The sequence below is a fragment of the Verticillium dahliae genome, genomic scaffold (assembly GCF_000150675.1).
Source record: "Verticillium dahliae VdLs.17 supercont1.1 genomic scaffold, whole genome shotgun sequence".
Taxonomy (NCBI): Eukaryota; Fungi; Ascomycota; class Sordariomycetes; order Glomerellales; family Plectosphaerellaceae; genus Verticillium; species Verticillium dahliae.
The window spans coordinates 1,701,142-1,717,788 of NW_009276921.1; the positions used below are offsets into that span (position 1 = coordinate 1,701,142).

Genomic DNA, 16,647 nt, shown 5'->3' on the forward strand with positions numbered 1-16,647 from the left:
CGACAAGTTGGATATCAGGAAAGCAGGCTCGCAACACAACGGGATCAAATTCGCGACAACAGAAAGCCACTCACTGTTTATGTTATGCTGTGCTCAAATACAAGGGGCAAAACCGGCCGGCCTTGCGTGCAATGCAGCAGGCGGCCTCACTCATAACTGAGGGATCAGTGGAACCAGCTATATCTCGAACTTGAAAGAATTCCGAGCATTTGCTTCTGCTACGGAGTGGATGGGCAAACAACAGAAGAAGAGGGGGGGCAGATGACACCTATGCGGGCATCAGGCTGTCGCTGCCAGCCAGCCGTCCACATGCGCGCACGCGAGCCACCACCAAATTCCAAGAATTATCGACAGAGAGGGTGTGCTGGGCTGCAGGAAGATGCAGAGAGTGGTGTCGTCGCTGGCTTTGGGAGAGCCCAACGCTGCGAGAGACCCAGCCCAAGCTGACGTGGTCATTGGAAGTGGTATGCTGTAGAGAACTGTCATTGATGTCAATTGGAATTCCAATACACAGGTTTCCATTGGCAAATCCAGTGAGAATTCGAAATACTCTTCGCCTGGACGAAGCGCTTAGCTTGGGATGGCAAGGAGATGATGGACTACAAAAGCCTCATCCCGACTCCATCACGCATGATGCTTAGGTTGTGTCCATATGTCACCCTGTACGTATGCATCACTTTCTCTACAAGGTCTCCGTTCAAATCATTTCCGCCAATATGGGAGTTCACCATGCAAACCACAGACCTTTTGGCATGGTCAATCTGGACCACTGCCCCGACGACGGTGACGCCGAAGCACAGATCCCCAGCCACGATTCGTGCCATGATCTTGACGGGGAAGCGACCAAACACGTAGCCTCACAAACATCAGAGTGGACAGGCGACCATCTGCCAGAACCAGCAGTGACCTATCCCAAGCGAAGAACAAAGCCCGAGCCCGTACGTTACTGGCTTGATGACATTACACGGGGATCTACTGGTCGTGGTGATTGCAGCAAAAACGTCGAAGGAATGGAAGCGATCTGGGAGCCCGACCAGGCTATGCTGGGCACGTCAGCCAGGGCTAGCAGTCACTGGAGCAACGCGGGCAACCTACAGTCCTTCAAGAACGCCCAACAATTCGAACACACAAAGACGAGTAGGGAACAATCGGACAGTGTACCAAATGCCAGGAACTTCGTACCCGCGACGAGGGATCCCAAGTCAAAGTGGCGATAGCCTTGAGCGTCATGTGGGGTGGGAAGAAGGAGGGTGGGGGATAGGGTGTTGGGAATTGTTCTACTTTGACCTCCATCTCGTTTTGGAACTGTTATCTACCTGATTTTCGTAGCCCATAGAGGATCTGTCAAGAATTTCATGCTCCGTTGAGCTTCTCTAGTCGTATCTAAAGGTGAAGTGGATGGTGAATGTCGGTCATCACGAGAGGAGGGTAGTCTGTGTAAGCCAAGATGCTGCGGCTTGCTACGACTCGCCGCTAATTAAAGGAGGCCCCTCCAATGTCAGTCTAGTTTACGGTATAGGCTAAAAGACATTGGAAGCAACTGCTGTCGGGATTTGCGTGTAAAGATGAAGATTCAAATAAAAAATGCTTGCTTGCGATGACGAAACAATAATCAATCTAGTCGAACTGATGTGCTCAAAAGGGGGTATCAGCGCAAGAGCGAATAAGCGATAGAATGTTGGAGGCCATCCGCCCCCTTCGCCCCAACCACGATGCGCCGCATCAAAAACAGAGTGCACAGAAAATGAGCTGAGAATAGACAGCCGTCAACGCAACTCGCCGGTTTGCGATAAAATGACACATACAGCCCAACAACAGTGCTTACTAAGCTTCAGCCATGAGCTGCTCGCCCTCGTCCAGAGTGTCCATCACCTTCTTCAGATTGCCGATCAGGCTGCGGCCCAGACCAACCAGCAGCAGTTTCTCTGCGTTGGCCGGCAGTCCGAGGTACGTGGGCGGCTCGCGCTCGGGGAGTTTGTGGATCCAGGCTGTGAACTCAGGTAGAGACGTGCCGGATGGGACAACCAGACTGCCTTCCTCGGAACCATCAGGCCCCTCGACGAGTTTGTGCCCAATGTCATATGCTGCAGGCGTGAGGAATGACTCGACGAGGCTGTTGAGCTGGCGGAAGTCGCCTTCGTCGTCAATCTTGCCGCCGTAAGTCTCAGTAATGAGGTAGCGAATCATGTCCCACGGAATGCTCTGAGGCGCAATGTTCGTACGAGTCCCGGCAGCCTGTTCGATCCACGTGTCAATGATGAATGCCGAGCATTCGTACTGTGAACTTGTTAGCGCCTTTATTCACCATATTTCAAGAGGAGGTAGACTTACATCGCTGTCATTGAACTCCCAGAAACCCTTCCAACCGAGGTTGGGGGCATAGCGCAGACGCTCCTGGACAACGGCGTGGAGGAAAGCGAGCAGTAGGTAGAGCCTCGTACGTTCCACAGGGCTCTTTGCAGATCGTGTTGAGAGCGAGGACATCGAGTCTTTCATGTTGGCCCTTACGCCAGCGGGCTGCTCGTACATGAGGACCCGAGAAGCGCGCAGGAGGTTGACGGGAATCTTGGGACTTGACTCCATGGAGAGGAACAGACGGAAGTCCGAGTGGGGGTTGAGGGAATCCATGCGTTTCTCCAGACTTTGAAGCCAAGACGGCGCGAGGTGAACGTTTTTGACCAGGACCCACGAGCCTGTTTGTGCGGCGTTGGTGACGGCCTTGTCAGCGCTGGCAAGACCTTCGTTGGAACCCATGGCAATGTTGGTGCAGTTGACTCGCATTCTCTCCACCAAGTTGTCGACCTTGTAGCTGGCATCGAAGCCAGGGCTAGAGACAAGGGCGACAGGTCTGGTGGCAGGCACCTGGGTGACAGTCTCCTTAAGATCCTCGACAATATCGAAAAGATCAGAGCCAAATACGAGCGTTACGAAGCGCTCTGCAGCAGGAACGAAACGGTCAAGGCGGAAAAGCTTAACCAGCAGAAGGGATAGCAGTGCTTGGTCATTTGCCGATGTGTTGTCGTCCCAGATCTGGGGAACAAAGTTCTCAGCAAGTTCTTCGGTAAGGAAAGTGTCCCAGTCAGCAGAGGCAGCCCTGCCCAGCTTGTCCTTGAGCGCGCTAAAGTGGCCCGCTCTGGCAAAGGCCTCGTCTCGGGCATCTGGCTCGGTGGACAGATCCTTGCCCTCCACACGCTTGTCTAGGATGACGTCGATGAGCCCCTTGTCCATAGGGTATGGCGAGGCCTGTGCGAGCAGCATGGCCAAGGTGATACGATCGCGTTGGAGCAGACCCAGAGCTGTTCGCTTGAAGGCAGAGACGAACAGGTCCTTGACGATGATATCCCGACGGACATTATGGTCCGTCTCATTGGCCAAGTTCGGGTTGCCTCGCAGGACAGAGTGGAAAATGTCGAGGAAGTACTGAAGCGAGAATTGGTAAAAGTGGTTGAGGTAGTGCAGCTGCTCCAGCACGGCGAAGACAGTACTGCAGGAACGAGCAATGATGCTGTACTGTTGCGTGATCTCGTCAACCTCTGCCATGACACCCTCAGTACTACTGATCTTTGCCGAGATCTCCGCCGCCTCTGTCTTGAGGGTCTCCAGTGTCTCAATGACGTTGTCGTCATCAAGGATGTTGCCACGAGACTCGTTGAGGGCTTGGAGGAGGCGCTTCTCAAGCTGGCGCAGGTGCACCGTGAACTCTCCCTGCAGCTTGATGAGATTTGATCGTCGTTCGTCCACATCTGGCCGCTCGGATTTGAGAACCTCGTTCAGGGACTGTGTCTGAAGACTGCTCTGCGTGACCGTGAAGTTGACAAATGTGGTTCGACTGCAGATATCGGGAGGGAAGGTTGCGGACGGATCGCGCGTGGACAGGTAAATCTTGAAAGCAGGCGAGAAATCGATCTGTTGTTTGCCGAGCTGGATGAGAACACGACCGCCAGTCTTTTGGTACTCTTTGTTGAGGACTTGGTTCAGGATAGGGTCGAGATGCTCCGCGTCCTGGATCAGGATTGGGTTACCGAATCTCAGAGAGCTCTCAAGCTGCTTGGTGAAGGAATCGTCAAGGAAGCTAGTGACCGTCAAGCGACGATCCTTGCTCTCTTTCTGGAGGAACTCTGTGACTCTGCCAGATGGATCAATGATGAGAGGGTAGCGGTTGAAGCGCTTCAGAATGATGGCATTCTCGGTGCAGAGGTCGTCCACGGGGAGACTGTTCTCTTGCCAGCCGAGCCGCTCATCAGCAGTAGAAAGATACTCAGTGACAGGATTGTGTTGCTTGTACTGGACTCCGGAAAGATGAAGCTGGTGCAACCAGTCTTCCATCATTGACTTTCGGAATGTTTGATCATAAAGACCGCTGTAAGCGAGGAAAGCCGCGGCGACCAGGACGTCGCCAACGAGGGTGCTGATTTGCGTCTCGAAAGACTTGCTTCCTTCCTCCCAGCGAACTCTCTCTGATGATAGACTGTCAAGGAGCCTGACGCTCCTGTCAACCTTGAATTGTACTCGTTCCATCTCGGATTTGATGGCTTGTGTCTCGCTGATGAGCGCCGCGTACTCGGTCTTGTAGGTCGCAATGCTCGATTCAAGGGCGTTGATGGTGTTCTCCACAGCCTTGGCTTCAGCCTTCGTTTGCAGAGCCTGCTCTTCGAGCTGCTCCACCTCATTCCTCAGAGGGCCGACACGATCAAGAATCTCTGAGTAAGTGACCTGCGCCTCCACCCATTGGACTAGCGGACCACAAGCCTTACTGGCGCGGTTAACCTTGTCGAACGTGAACTCGGGGTTCGACAGGAATTCGTTTCGCATCTTGACGCGCAGAGGCTTGGTCATCTTCTCCTCGTTGTTGAAGTTGACGATGCTAGCAATGAAGTCGTCCTTGCGCACGATCGCTTGGATGTTCTTCCACTCGTTGACCTTGTGACCCAGCAATGTGCAGACAGAGTCAAGAGCGAGTCTGACACCTTGAGGTGGATTGCCCATGGATCGGACTTCCGTTAGATGCTGCCTCTTGATATTGCTGACGCTGGCGCGTGCTTCTTCGACAGCCGGCTCGGCTCGCGCAAGGTCCTCCAATACAATCTTCTTCCGTGAAGCAACCTCGGATTCTTGTTTCTCTAGAGCAGCCTGGATCTCGAGAGAAGTGTTCTTTCTCTGTTCCGCCTCTCGCTGATCGGCAATCATGCGCTGCAGCTTCTCGTTTGCCTCGGCATCCTTTTGCTCAAGCTGCGACTTCTTCTCCGCAAGGCTGACACGCAGATCGCGAACCTTGTCGACGGTGTCGCGGAGCTTCTCTAGACCGACATTGAGATGGCGCTGCTGCTCCTCAAGGTCCTCTCGCTTTTCGTTGTAAAGCTTGACGTATTGCGCAACGAAGTCAAGGAAATGCCTGGGCGTGAGGAAAGTGACCTTGCCTTGCTGCTTCTGTAGTTTGACGTTGAAGCGCTGGAGAGAGTAGTGAATGTAAACCATGGAATTGACAATCGCCTCGCGGTGCGATGGCGGCAAGGAGAGCCCGCGGTACGCGACGGGAATCGAATCAGGTGCCTGGAAGTTGGGCCGATCCAGGTCAATGGAGTGGGTAAGCTCATGGCCTACTTGGAAGAGCGCCTGATCAGACCAGTCACCGAACCAGTTGAGCACGCAACGGTTGAACAGCGCTGGACTGGTGGCTGCTTTGGAGCCGAGACCGTCTTCGGGTGGGTTCATGGTGAAGACGACGTGCAGGTTCTTCACAATTTGTTGCGTGAACCACTTGTACAGCTCCTCCTGAGAATCAAGGTGCAGGTTTTGGCGTTGAGCACCTTCCTTGCATGCCGTCATCAGTGCAGCAAAGTCGTCGCCCTCGAAGAGACCAGGAACCTCAGCGTTGGCCAGCAGGGTGTTCATCCTTTCCAGGAAACCCGAATCGAGAACATTGGACTCGTCCATGATAAAGCAGATCTTCTCTCCCTTGCAACCGCAGCGGCGCAGGACGTCACGGAGGTCATCGTCGAAGTCTTCAGCGGAGTACTTGCCATGGACCTTGATCTGGAAGACCTTCAGACCATTCATCCAAGCTACAAACCGAGAGAGAGTTGTCTTGCCACTGCCACTGACACCGATGAGAATCAGATGGCCCTGAGGCTGGCGGAACACACGATCGATACGAAGAACATGCTCCAGCACGTCGTTAAAGAGAATGAGAGGCACGTCCACTTCCTCCTCGCAGAATGTCTTGAGACGAGCCTTGACGAAGTCGCGAAGCTGCTCACGGTCCACAGGGACGTAGTTCTTTGATAGCCAGTTCGAGAACAGAATGGGCCCACCGAGAGCCTCCTGCTCGTCGATGCTGGGGAAGTACTGGGTTGCGATGCGCCGTACTGCCTCATCTGTCCACTGGCGTTCATCTTCGGCTACGAGACGATCTTGGAAAAGTCGCAGAGCTTCGTGCGCCCAAATACGGATGAGACCCTCTAGAGACAGATTCTCCAGCGGGCGTATCGCCTCGTAGATGCCGCGGGCCCATCGTGTCAGCTCACGAGGACTGTAGACATAGTGTGGCTGGATTTTGGGGGTGAAGCGTTGCTGAGATTCGAGATAGAACTTAACCATGGCTTGCGTGAGCTGATCGGCATAGCCACGAAGCGTGGGGATGATCTTAAGGACGGCGGAGTTGAAAGTGCCGTAAATTTGCTGAAGCGAAAGCTCGCCAGGGTAATCAACCATGATGAGAGGGGCGTGTCGCAGGAAACGGTCACCCAACGGAGTACGGCCAGCGTCGGTTGGCGGGTTACAAGCACCTACAAACTGAATCCTGTCAAGCGTGACCCAAGACTTGTCAGATGTCCTCCAGAAGCCATTATGTTCAACGAGCTGCCTAAGGAAAGATATAGCTCGTTGCGTGCCATACTTGTCAGGCGCAGGAAGGTTGATTTCGTCACAGAAGATGACCAACCACCTTCCAATCTGAGTAGGCGACAGTATCACGCCGTTCAGTGTCTTCTTGTATTCGCAGTGTTGCTCAAAGGTCTTGATCAGAAGATCTGGAGTGGTAGCACTTGAGAAGTTGAGGCCCACAACCTCCATATTGGGAAGTTTGCGGAGAGCGCTGAACAGCGTCATTGTCTTACCCGAACCTGGCGGGCCGCAAAGAAGAAGGGGCTTGTGCTCAGCGAGCCAAGAGTAGAGCACATCCTCGTGGCGAACCGTATCCAGAGTGGGAATAACCACATCAGTCTGTGTGATGGAGTGAGTGTTGACCTCGATCGTAGGAACCTGGTTCTGCCACTGCGTCCACTCCGCCTTGGGAAGAGAGACATCGAAATCGATGAGAGAGCTGGCACCATCGAGAGGCGGTGAGCCGAAGCTTGCGAGACCAGCAACGGCGTCGCCGAAGGTTTTGCGGTCATTCAGCGGACAATCTCCCGTGAGAGACCAGACTAAAGCAAGCAGCAACTTTTTGGAAACGTAGGCCTCGACTTGCTCTGGCTCAAGGGGGAAGTCGGAGTGCTGGGCATTGTACTCAATCATGTCTCGAACTGCCTTGTTGAGAAGCGAGAAGAGAGTGTTCAGCACACGTGCCACGGTGAAGTCCATAATATGGTCGTAGCCCCGAGCTTCATTCAGGGCTGACGAGATGAAGTCTTCGCTTGTAAGGTGAGCGTTGAGGAGATCGGCAACATGGGTTTGGAGGGCGAGAGCCTTAGCCGGGCTCTGAGCCGACGCAACATTGTCTTCATCAAGGTCCTCGAAAGGCTTGGTGCGAAGCGTCATCAGGTAGTTCTCGACCATCATCTGAGGAGAGACAGTATCTTCACTGAACCAGACCATACCACAACGACTGACAGTAGCGAGCGTAGCATACTTCAGGGTTTCAACCTCGAACATGATCCGAACGTTCGAAGGCAAGTTGAGACGCTCACCATTGGGAAGCGTCAGGAGCTTGTTGTCATCGAGCACACTGTTGAGGTTCTCAACCCACTCAGGGTCCACATCGCCATCAAAAACAATCCAGTGACGTTTCGAATCCTCGCCGCGAAGGTTGTCGACGATTTTGCGCAGGATACTCGTGAACAGACCGTCAGTCCATTCACGGGTGGTCGAGTCGAGATTGCCGTACAAGGCTTCTTTTGACATGACCTTGGAGTCGATGACATGATGTACGCCTTCAACGCCTTCGACTTTTTGCAGAGCATCCAACAAAATCTTCCACGCTGCAGACTTGCCTGTACCAGAGTTTCCGACCATCATGACGCCGTGGTGAATGTTCTGTATCTGGTACAACTGGATAACCTTCGTCATCCATGTATCGTTGACGACGAGCTGCCTCTCAGCGGCCAGTGTGCGAATGGCTTCCTCTAGCGCCACGAGGTTGGCCGGGACATACTGTACGCCGGGGAAGCAAACTTCCTCGACGGTCATCATGATTTCGACGTCGGACTTGATGAGCTTCGGCGCAATCGTTTCTCGAATGCTCTGCACGATAATCTCGGCCTCTACGACGTCAACGCCATCACCACCAGTCAAGCGGGCTCTCTTCAGGCCTCCAGAACTAACAAGAACACTCTTGAGTGCACGAAGTCCGAAGTCGTAATGCGCTTGCTTGGACAGCTTGTCCGAGCACTTATCGAAGAATGGCACAGTCTGCTTGGACAGGGACTTGGCTTGGTTGAAACCCTGAGAGTAAAGCATGACTTCTGCGATGAGCTCTTTGTCAGGCTTGGACATGGCCACGCTACGGAAGAGCTTCTTCAGGTTGTCTGGCAGGTTGGAACGGCCGGCATATCCGGGGTTCATTGTGATGAAGATGCCGGTGTTGGCGTTCACGCGGAGCTGGCGGCCAACGAGCTCAATCTGAGACTTATCATCCTCAGCACCTTGCTTGAGACCAAGTTGAATGTTCTGAATCTGCTGTGACACGGCAGACAGGATTCTCTCCTCAAGACGGTTGAACTCGTCGAAGCAGCCCCAGGCACCAACTTGACAGATACCCAAGAAGATACGTCCCATGGCCTGGAAGTCAAAGGTGTCGTCACAGCAGAAGACGAGGGTGAAACGTCCAAGTTGCAGGCCGAGTGCCTTAACCGATTCTGTCTTTCCCGTGCCGGCTGGTCCGTACGGCGAGCCACCAAGACGTTGTTCGAGAGCTTGGGTCAGGGTGAGGAAGCATCGATCGGTAAGAGGGGTTCGGACGAGACGATCTGGCACTCCAAGATACTCGAAGCCATAGTTGAGCTTAGCATTGGCCATCTTGACCTGCAGACGCTGTTGGAAGTCGCCTTCTGGCGTATATACGTAGCGCATCTGCAAAAGCCAGAGATAGTGAGTTGGTGTGGTTGCGTTCAGCTTCATAAGCTTCTCAACGCAATCCCGTTGATGTACACATTCGGTAATCAGCTGCTCACACTTCTTGCGCTGGATGACTTCGAGGTCTCCGAGCACCGTGTCAGCAAGATGGCGAAGCACCTGCACCTCCCGGTCAAAGAGCGACTGGAGTGTCACTCCTCCGTCAGCGAGGGATTGTTCTACAGCTGTCGTCCAAGTCGCCTGGGCAGCCAAGACGACTATCTGACTGGGGAATGCGTCCATGAACTCGATCAAGACTGACTTGTCAATACTCTCAGACTCGAAGATGGGCGTATACTGGGCGATGGCGTCGGCAAGAAGCTCGGCAAGAGTCGACTTCATGCCGTTTTCGAGAAGCGTCAGCCAGTCGTTGATGCGCGGCGTCTTGACGAGCGAAATTTCCTTCTTTAGTCGAACAGCCTCTCCCTCCTTGGAAGTGAAGCCAGAAATGATGGTTTCATCGTCCATGATCAGGCCGGAAAGACCAGCGAACATCTTCTTGAAATGCTTGGCGATGCGAAGAGTGTCATTGCTGTTACCTATCATCTCGAGAAGGTCTTCGTCACCGACGAAATAAAATCTCGGGAAAGACACACGCTCCTTTTCGAGGTATTCACCAAGGGCCTTTTGGATCTTGTTGAGCAGCTCAGCGAGACGCTCCAAGGACTTCTGCACGTTCGCGATGCCGAGGACATCCAGAACATAGGGCTGCTTGTAGACTTTCTTCATGACGGTAGAGAACTCGCTGTTGATGTTTTGGAATCGTGAAGATTCGATGGGAAGCAGATGCTTGATATCGGCATTGCCTGTGAAGACACCCTCCAAATAGACCCATTGGCGCTGCACATCAATCCAGATGTCGAAAAGAACATGGACGCGGTTGAGCTTGTCCTCCCACGAAGAAGCTTCCTCTTCAAACTCCTTGTAGTAGGGAGAATGTTTCATGGCCTGTAGAGAGTTCAGGTTCTCACTGCACTTGGTGAAGAGATCGTCCCAACCTCGAATAAGGCGACATTTGTTCTGATAATTGACGAGTTCGAGTGCGTAATTGGTCCATGTCTCGCGAACCTGCTTCAAAAACTCTTCCAGAGCCATTTCTCCTTGAGCTTGGGCTATGATGTCCTTGACGATGAGTTCTGTAGCAACGAGGTTGAGATCCCAGACGTCACCCAGTGTCAACGACACCGGCGAGTACCGCTTCCCGGGTCTGATCTGCTTGTAGATCTTGGTCCAATGGCGATCGCGAATGGCCTCGGACTTCAGGTCAGAGAGGAGGGAGTTGACCTTGAGATAGCCCCTAAGAATGGACTGGACGTGTTCGAAAGCGGCATACTGGCGCATGCGGCTGGGCATCTCCTTGGTGCTCTTCAGGAGGTCGTCGATCTTGGATCGCACCTTTCGGGGCTGGACAGCAGTCCAGAGCGTTTCTTTCGTCTCGTTGAGACTAGACCAGATTGTGGACAGATTGGACCAGACGGACTGGAAGTCGTGAACCTCCTCGAGAACGGCGGCCAAAGAGTTGTCAACGTTGGCAGGGAGGTCGAGCGCCTCCTTCGCTTTGCCAACCATCTCAGACTCGTTCTGTAGCTCGGACAGCTTGGTTTCAAAGCTAGCTAGAGTGGCAGAGGCGTGATCGGGCTTGATAGTTCCAGACACAGGCTTCTCTTCATTCCACTGAGCCGTGATCTCGGCAATCTTGTCGCTGATGTGCTTGTCTTGGGCCGTAATCTTGGCACGTAGAGCGTCGGTTTGGTCTTGAACGACCTTGGCCTTCTTCTCCAAGATCTCAGTCAGGGATCCCCAAGAGTTGTCGATCTGGTCATTGTGCAACCAGTCATTGGGAAACTGGTAGCGTTGCCGGACAAGAGTCGAGTGTCCCTGTCTGAACATGTCAATTTCGGGTGCCCAAGCCTTGACGTTACGCTTGCAGCTTTGCACAATGGTGATGAACTGTACAGCCTGAGCAGTCGAGGACGCATCCAAACGCGGGCCCTCCAGCTCACGGCGAGCCTTCTCAATGTCGGCATGGACCTCGCGCATGCGAGTGCCGAGTCGGCTTGCGAACTTCATTAGAATCTCGTGTTGCCACTGATCATATTTGGCATTGACTCTGGTTTGAACCTGGTCGTAATCAATGGTGGTGTGTCCGAACTGACGACTGACTTCCTGGGTGTCGAAAGTCTGGCGCGTCTTGCGAATCTCCTGGAGAAGTTGGAGCCACCTTGACAGTTGGTCGCCGAGAACTTCGTAGACCTGCTCAGATTGAAGGTCCCAGAGCGATTGAAATTGTAACCACTTATCGACATAAGCGCCAAGCTCCCTTAGCTTCTTCTCGACAGACACGTAGACCCGGCTTAGCAGATCAGTACACTCGCCAGGCAAGTCGTCGAACCGGGGTTCCTCAGTAGTTGCCGTGGTGAGGGTCATCTGGTACCGGGTGGCCTTGATCTTCTTCATGTTGCAGACAACACCAAGCCAGTCGTGAAGATGGACGAACCAGCTCGCTCTAGCAAATTCCAGAGGCGGGTCCAGATAGATGACTTGGTTTCGCATGGTAAGTTCGTGCACCAAGCGCTTGATTGTCGGGCCCTCCGGTTTCGCCTCGTCGTTGCTCTCGTTGGCTCTCTTGCGTCGGCCGTCGTCAAGATAGTCGTCTTCAAACGCCTGAATCCATGACTGGATGGCGTGTTGCAGACGTCCAAGAAGCACTTCCTTGATCTTTTGGTTCATATTCTCGACCCAATAGGGCAGATTGACGTACTGCTCTAGGTTCAACTGGTCAACGGCCTTCTGGATAGCCTCGAGACGGGACTGAAACGCGTCTGGTTCGTATGGACATGTGCTGAGCTGTGACAAAGCATCTTCGATTGTAACATGGATCGACGTCAGGAAGGCAGTCTTGCTCTGCATCAGCGATGCAGCAGCGGCAAATTCGCGGATAAATAGACTGTGTTTGCTTTCTGCGCTCCGTCCTGCGAGACCGTATTCGGTGCCGGCTGGGAGAATGGAACTGTTCTTGCCCGAGAAGAAGAGCTCGTGGGTGTTGACAAACGATTCCCAACGCAGCGGCACACCCTTGTTGACCAAGGCATAAGCTTCGTTTCGGTAGCCAAATAAAAGAACAGCTTCTTCGCCCATCTCGGAAATCTGGCGGGTGATCTGCGAGAATGTGCGAACACTCTCCATGAGGCTAACGGCGAATGGATAGACCCGTTTTGCATCTTTTGAGACGGTGTTGATGGAATGGGGAATATTGTACTCCTGCCACATCAAGTTGCGAGTCTCTTTGAACAACGTGATGACTTGCGGATCAAAGTTGACAAGCAGTTCGAGGGTGCCACCTGCAGAACGGATCCTGCGAATATCGAAGAGGTAGCCAGAAATAGAGATTTGACGCCTCTGGACATCGCTGAGCCAGGACTCAAAGATTGGCCGGGTGTTCAACTTTTTCCTGAACAGGTTGCTCTCGTTTTCCAGCTTCTGTCCCTCGGCGTGCAGGGACCAGTCGGCACCGAGAACATCTTCAACCTTCTTCATGTAACCGTCGAGTTGGAACTCAATCTGTCGAGCCCATATGATCGCACCAGAGACGGGAGGCAGATCTCGTAATTGGGCCATGGCATGGGCTTCCGAGTGGCCGTACTGTTGCTTGAAGCGCTCGTGAAGTGCATTGATGGCCTGTTTGACGTGCTCCATGAGCTGATTCTGGTACTCTGCAATGGCGCCCCTGATTTTGGGGCGTACGAAGAGGGCGTTGAACTTGGAGAAGACGCGGAACATCTCGTTGGCGTTCTTTGCGGTTCCGAGGCGATCACGCAAACGTGAGATGATGGAATTCTCGACTCGCGAGGTCCGCTCATTGTAGAGGTTCTCCGCTCGGGCCCATCTCTGAGTACCCTCGGCGGACACATCCAGAAGATCGACGTTCCTGAGAGCTTCCCAAGCCTGTTTGACTTCCTCAACGGCGTCCACATCGCCCATCTCCTCCATGACAATGGCTCCATTCGACACGGTAGTTTCGACAGCACCGCCACCCGTGGCCTTGGGTCCTAGGACGTTGACAATAGTGCGTTGCAGTTGTTCGTGGTTGTCTCGAAACGTGCTGACATAGTTGAGTCGCGCCTGGAGTTCGCCGTGTCTCGGGTTGACTTTGATGGGGATGAACCTTTCGTTCCTCCTGCGCGTGACCTCACGAGCAACGTTTGTAAACTCTTTGATGCTGTCGTCCCACGTCCGGAAGATGTCGTCGCAAGCCTTCATGATACCCTTGAATTCCTGGTAATCGAGGTTCACCATCTCAATGCCAGGGAGCAGTCGGTGAAGAACGTCGTCAAGGTCGGCCGAGATTGCTTCCACGAGCGGCAAAGCCCTTCGGATGGGATAGGGGCAGATCCTCAGTTTCTTGTTCAAGTGACTGAAGATCTGCACAATGGCGTCCTGGAGCTTCGAAAGAGACGTCGCAGAGAGAAGCTCGTCGAGGGGAAAGTCTCGCATCAACTGGTTGTACTTTTGGACCTTCTCCACGGCTTCTTTCAACCCAGTGTCGGCGACAAAACTAACGGTTGCTTGGAAACGCTTTGCGTTCTTCAAAATATCAAGAGTCAATGTCACTCCGTCACTCCGCAGCTGTGCATCGATACCCTCCAGTGCCGACTCCATGGACAGCCAGAAGTTCACCTCTTGACTGGCTGTAAACTTGAAGTCTTGCGCAGAGTTGCCGGACGGGTCTTTGGTCATCTTTGTGATGACTTGAATCGACTTGATCCAGCTATTGACGTTGCTCTGGAGGTTGTTGAGGAAGCTACTGTCGCCAAGGGTCGCGGCAGGGATCGATTCGAGATTTGGCTTCGAGTGCCGAGATGCGGCATCGTCAAGAGCACCTTGGACGACATGGTGGAAAATAAGCGAGACCTCCGGGATCTCGACATTCTGTTGCAGATGCAGCAGACTTAGTTCCAGATCGTTCCACCTCTTCTTCGTGACCGGGATACCTGTCTTGGAGTCGACGTCTCCACGGCCTCGTGAGCCGTTTGCCAGCTGTTGGCTCTTGGTATTGGCATCGAAGTATGGGGCCAGCACGTGGTGGACGTAAGAGTGAAGAATCTCGAAAGCTGAAGTGGAAGGGCCCTGTTCGCCAACAGTGGCATTAAGAGTAGCCGGGCCAGGCAGATTAGTAAGAAGTAATTGAGAGGACAGGGGAAGCGCGGGATCGATCGGCTGCGAACGCTTGAGGAGACTGAGCGACGAAACGGTTGTGGGAAGAGAGGAGATCTCGGGTGTGAGAGTGTACGCATAGGACGGTGCTTCTGCGAGGTGTTTAACATTAGTGACAAGCCGAACAGGTCTGGGGAGGTTGCTTGACGCACTTGGCTCCTCGTCACCGTTCTGGATGCCCGATGATGGGATGATGTCCTTCTGGATGTACAAGGTTGTCTGAACATCCGTGGCAAAACGGTTGCAACGCTGTATCGTATCGGTGTAGCGGCTCTTATGCAGCAAGCTGCCAGAAGCCTCAAGATCTTCTCTGGTCGCTCCGAGAGCTATCTCGCAGGCAGAAACGAGGTGCTCGACAACGCGTACCGGGTCGATCGTTGGGAAGGGAGCCGCAGCAACGCCATTTGCTCCGGGGCTTTGTGGTGATGCCACCTCCATGTCGAATGGTGGGTGTCTGTGGTCGTGATGGGGTATCTAGAGAGACGCAGTCGTCATGGTCGAGACGTGATCGGTTTGGCTGAACAGGTAGCAAACTCAGGGGTGTCGATGGAGCGGGCGGCCTAATCGAAGGATGGTGGTATAGAGAGCTCTTGCACGCAAGCAAAGAGGACGTTAGGGGTGAGAGATATTAGAGAGCGAAGTATCTCAGGTTATCCGCTGCCTATCCTGCTGCGTTTGTGAGGCAGCAGCTGTGTTCGTGGTAGAAAAGAGTTGTGGATTAACCTGCAAGTCCCTGCCAACACCTTGACTGCCCAAATCGAGAGGTAGGCTCCCCCAAGTTTTACGCGACCCAGATTACCATATGGACCCCAATCGCGACGGCATGTGTCAGGAGACGTGTGGCCAGTGGTGGGTCGGCACGACTATAGATTGTGGGGCTCATTTGGTTGGATGGCTGCAATCTTCCAGGGGGCCATCCACTACTGGTCTCACCAAATCAACGCCTCCAGTTCATGAGGTAGGTACTGTTTCCTGGACCTACAGCTCAGGTTCATGTCGATCAAACGTAACCGAATCGGGCCACCTCATCCTCGCTGACCTCCATTCCCAACACGACTGCTCCGGCAACTGGACCGACTGACTGCCGCACCAAGTACCTTATGTAATGAAACTTGGACGGCGGCCCGTCAACAGCACAGGCTTCTTCTCTCTCCATCAGAAAGCCACAAGGCTGCAGGCCTAGCTAATTCTCCCCCATTTTCCTCTAGCCAAGTTGCGGAGTGGATTGTACATCTGATCACATAGGGACAGCGGTGCAGCTCGTTCCTGCATCACAATGAACTTGCTGTGGGTACCTGCTCAGCAGGTCTCAGCCGTGGAACCTTAGGTACATATCGAACCCGCGTAGCTTGAGCCTCGTTGTGTCAGCCAATCCAAACCTCTTCAATATCAAGGCTGGGCTGTGGTAAACATCGTATGTGGTACAATGTTGGTGAAGACGGTTGACTATTTGAATTTCAAGCGCTAGCAAATAATGCACCATGCCCTTGTCCTTATCCCGTCGACAATCCGGCATCCGTGTTTGTTCCGCGACGACTCCACATGAAGATCTATCTAAACATCACTCGAAACTTCCCTTGCTGTGAGCCATGCGACACAAGACGAGCCACGATGCCGTCCTGAGCAAAACCTGTACCTTCCATCCGTTCCAATGCATGCGCCGGTTACCACCATGATCCCTTGATCCATCTGACGAAACAAAGCAAGACAACTGTAAATCGGAGGAAAAAATCAACGTCAGCGTTGCTCCCCAGGCGCCGTGCCCGTCAACGCCCCAACTGATGGCCCAGCAGACGACCCAGCCCCGGCACCGCTTTCCGGCCCTGAGAGCCTTTCTCGCTGCACCATGACCCGCTGATTGCAGATGTCAATGAACATCTCAAACTTGCGGATGATCTGTTCCTTCTCCTCGAGCTTCGACTTCAATCCTGCAATCTGTTTTTCGGCGTCCTCGGTGAACTGCGCAAAATCCCGGCGCGTCTTGTCGAGCTCCCGACGGAGATCGGCTCGAATTCGCTCCTCGGCAGTTGGCTGCGGCTTGCTGTAGATCGCAGGTCGGTCTTCTGCGAGCGCTGTGGCAACTTTGGTGGGATTCCGGTTGAT

At 53.5% G+C, this 16,647-nt stretch overlaps 1 protein-coding gene across 1 annotated transcript; it reads right to left on the bottom strand.

The window, feature by feature from the left end:
- Positions 1-1,824: 1,824 nt before the first annotated feature.
- Positions 1,825-14,982, bottom strand: VDAG_00518 (dynein heavy chain; the record flags this gene model as incomplete). Its single annotated transcript, XM_009651895.1, has 2 exons — positions 1,825-2,277; positions 2,332-14,982. 2 exons carry the CDS (start codon positions 14,980-14,982, stop codon positions 1,825-1,827), a joined length of 13,104 nt encoding a protein of 4,367 aa, XP_009650190.1.
- Between the last annotated feature and the right edge of the window lie 1,665 nt (positions 14,983-16,647).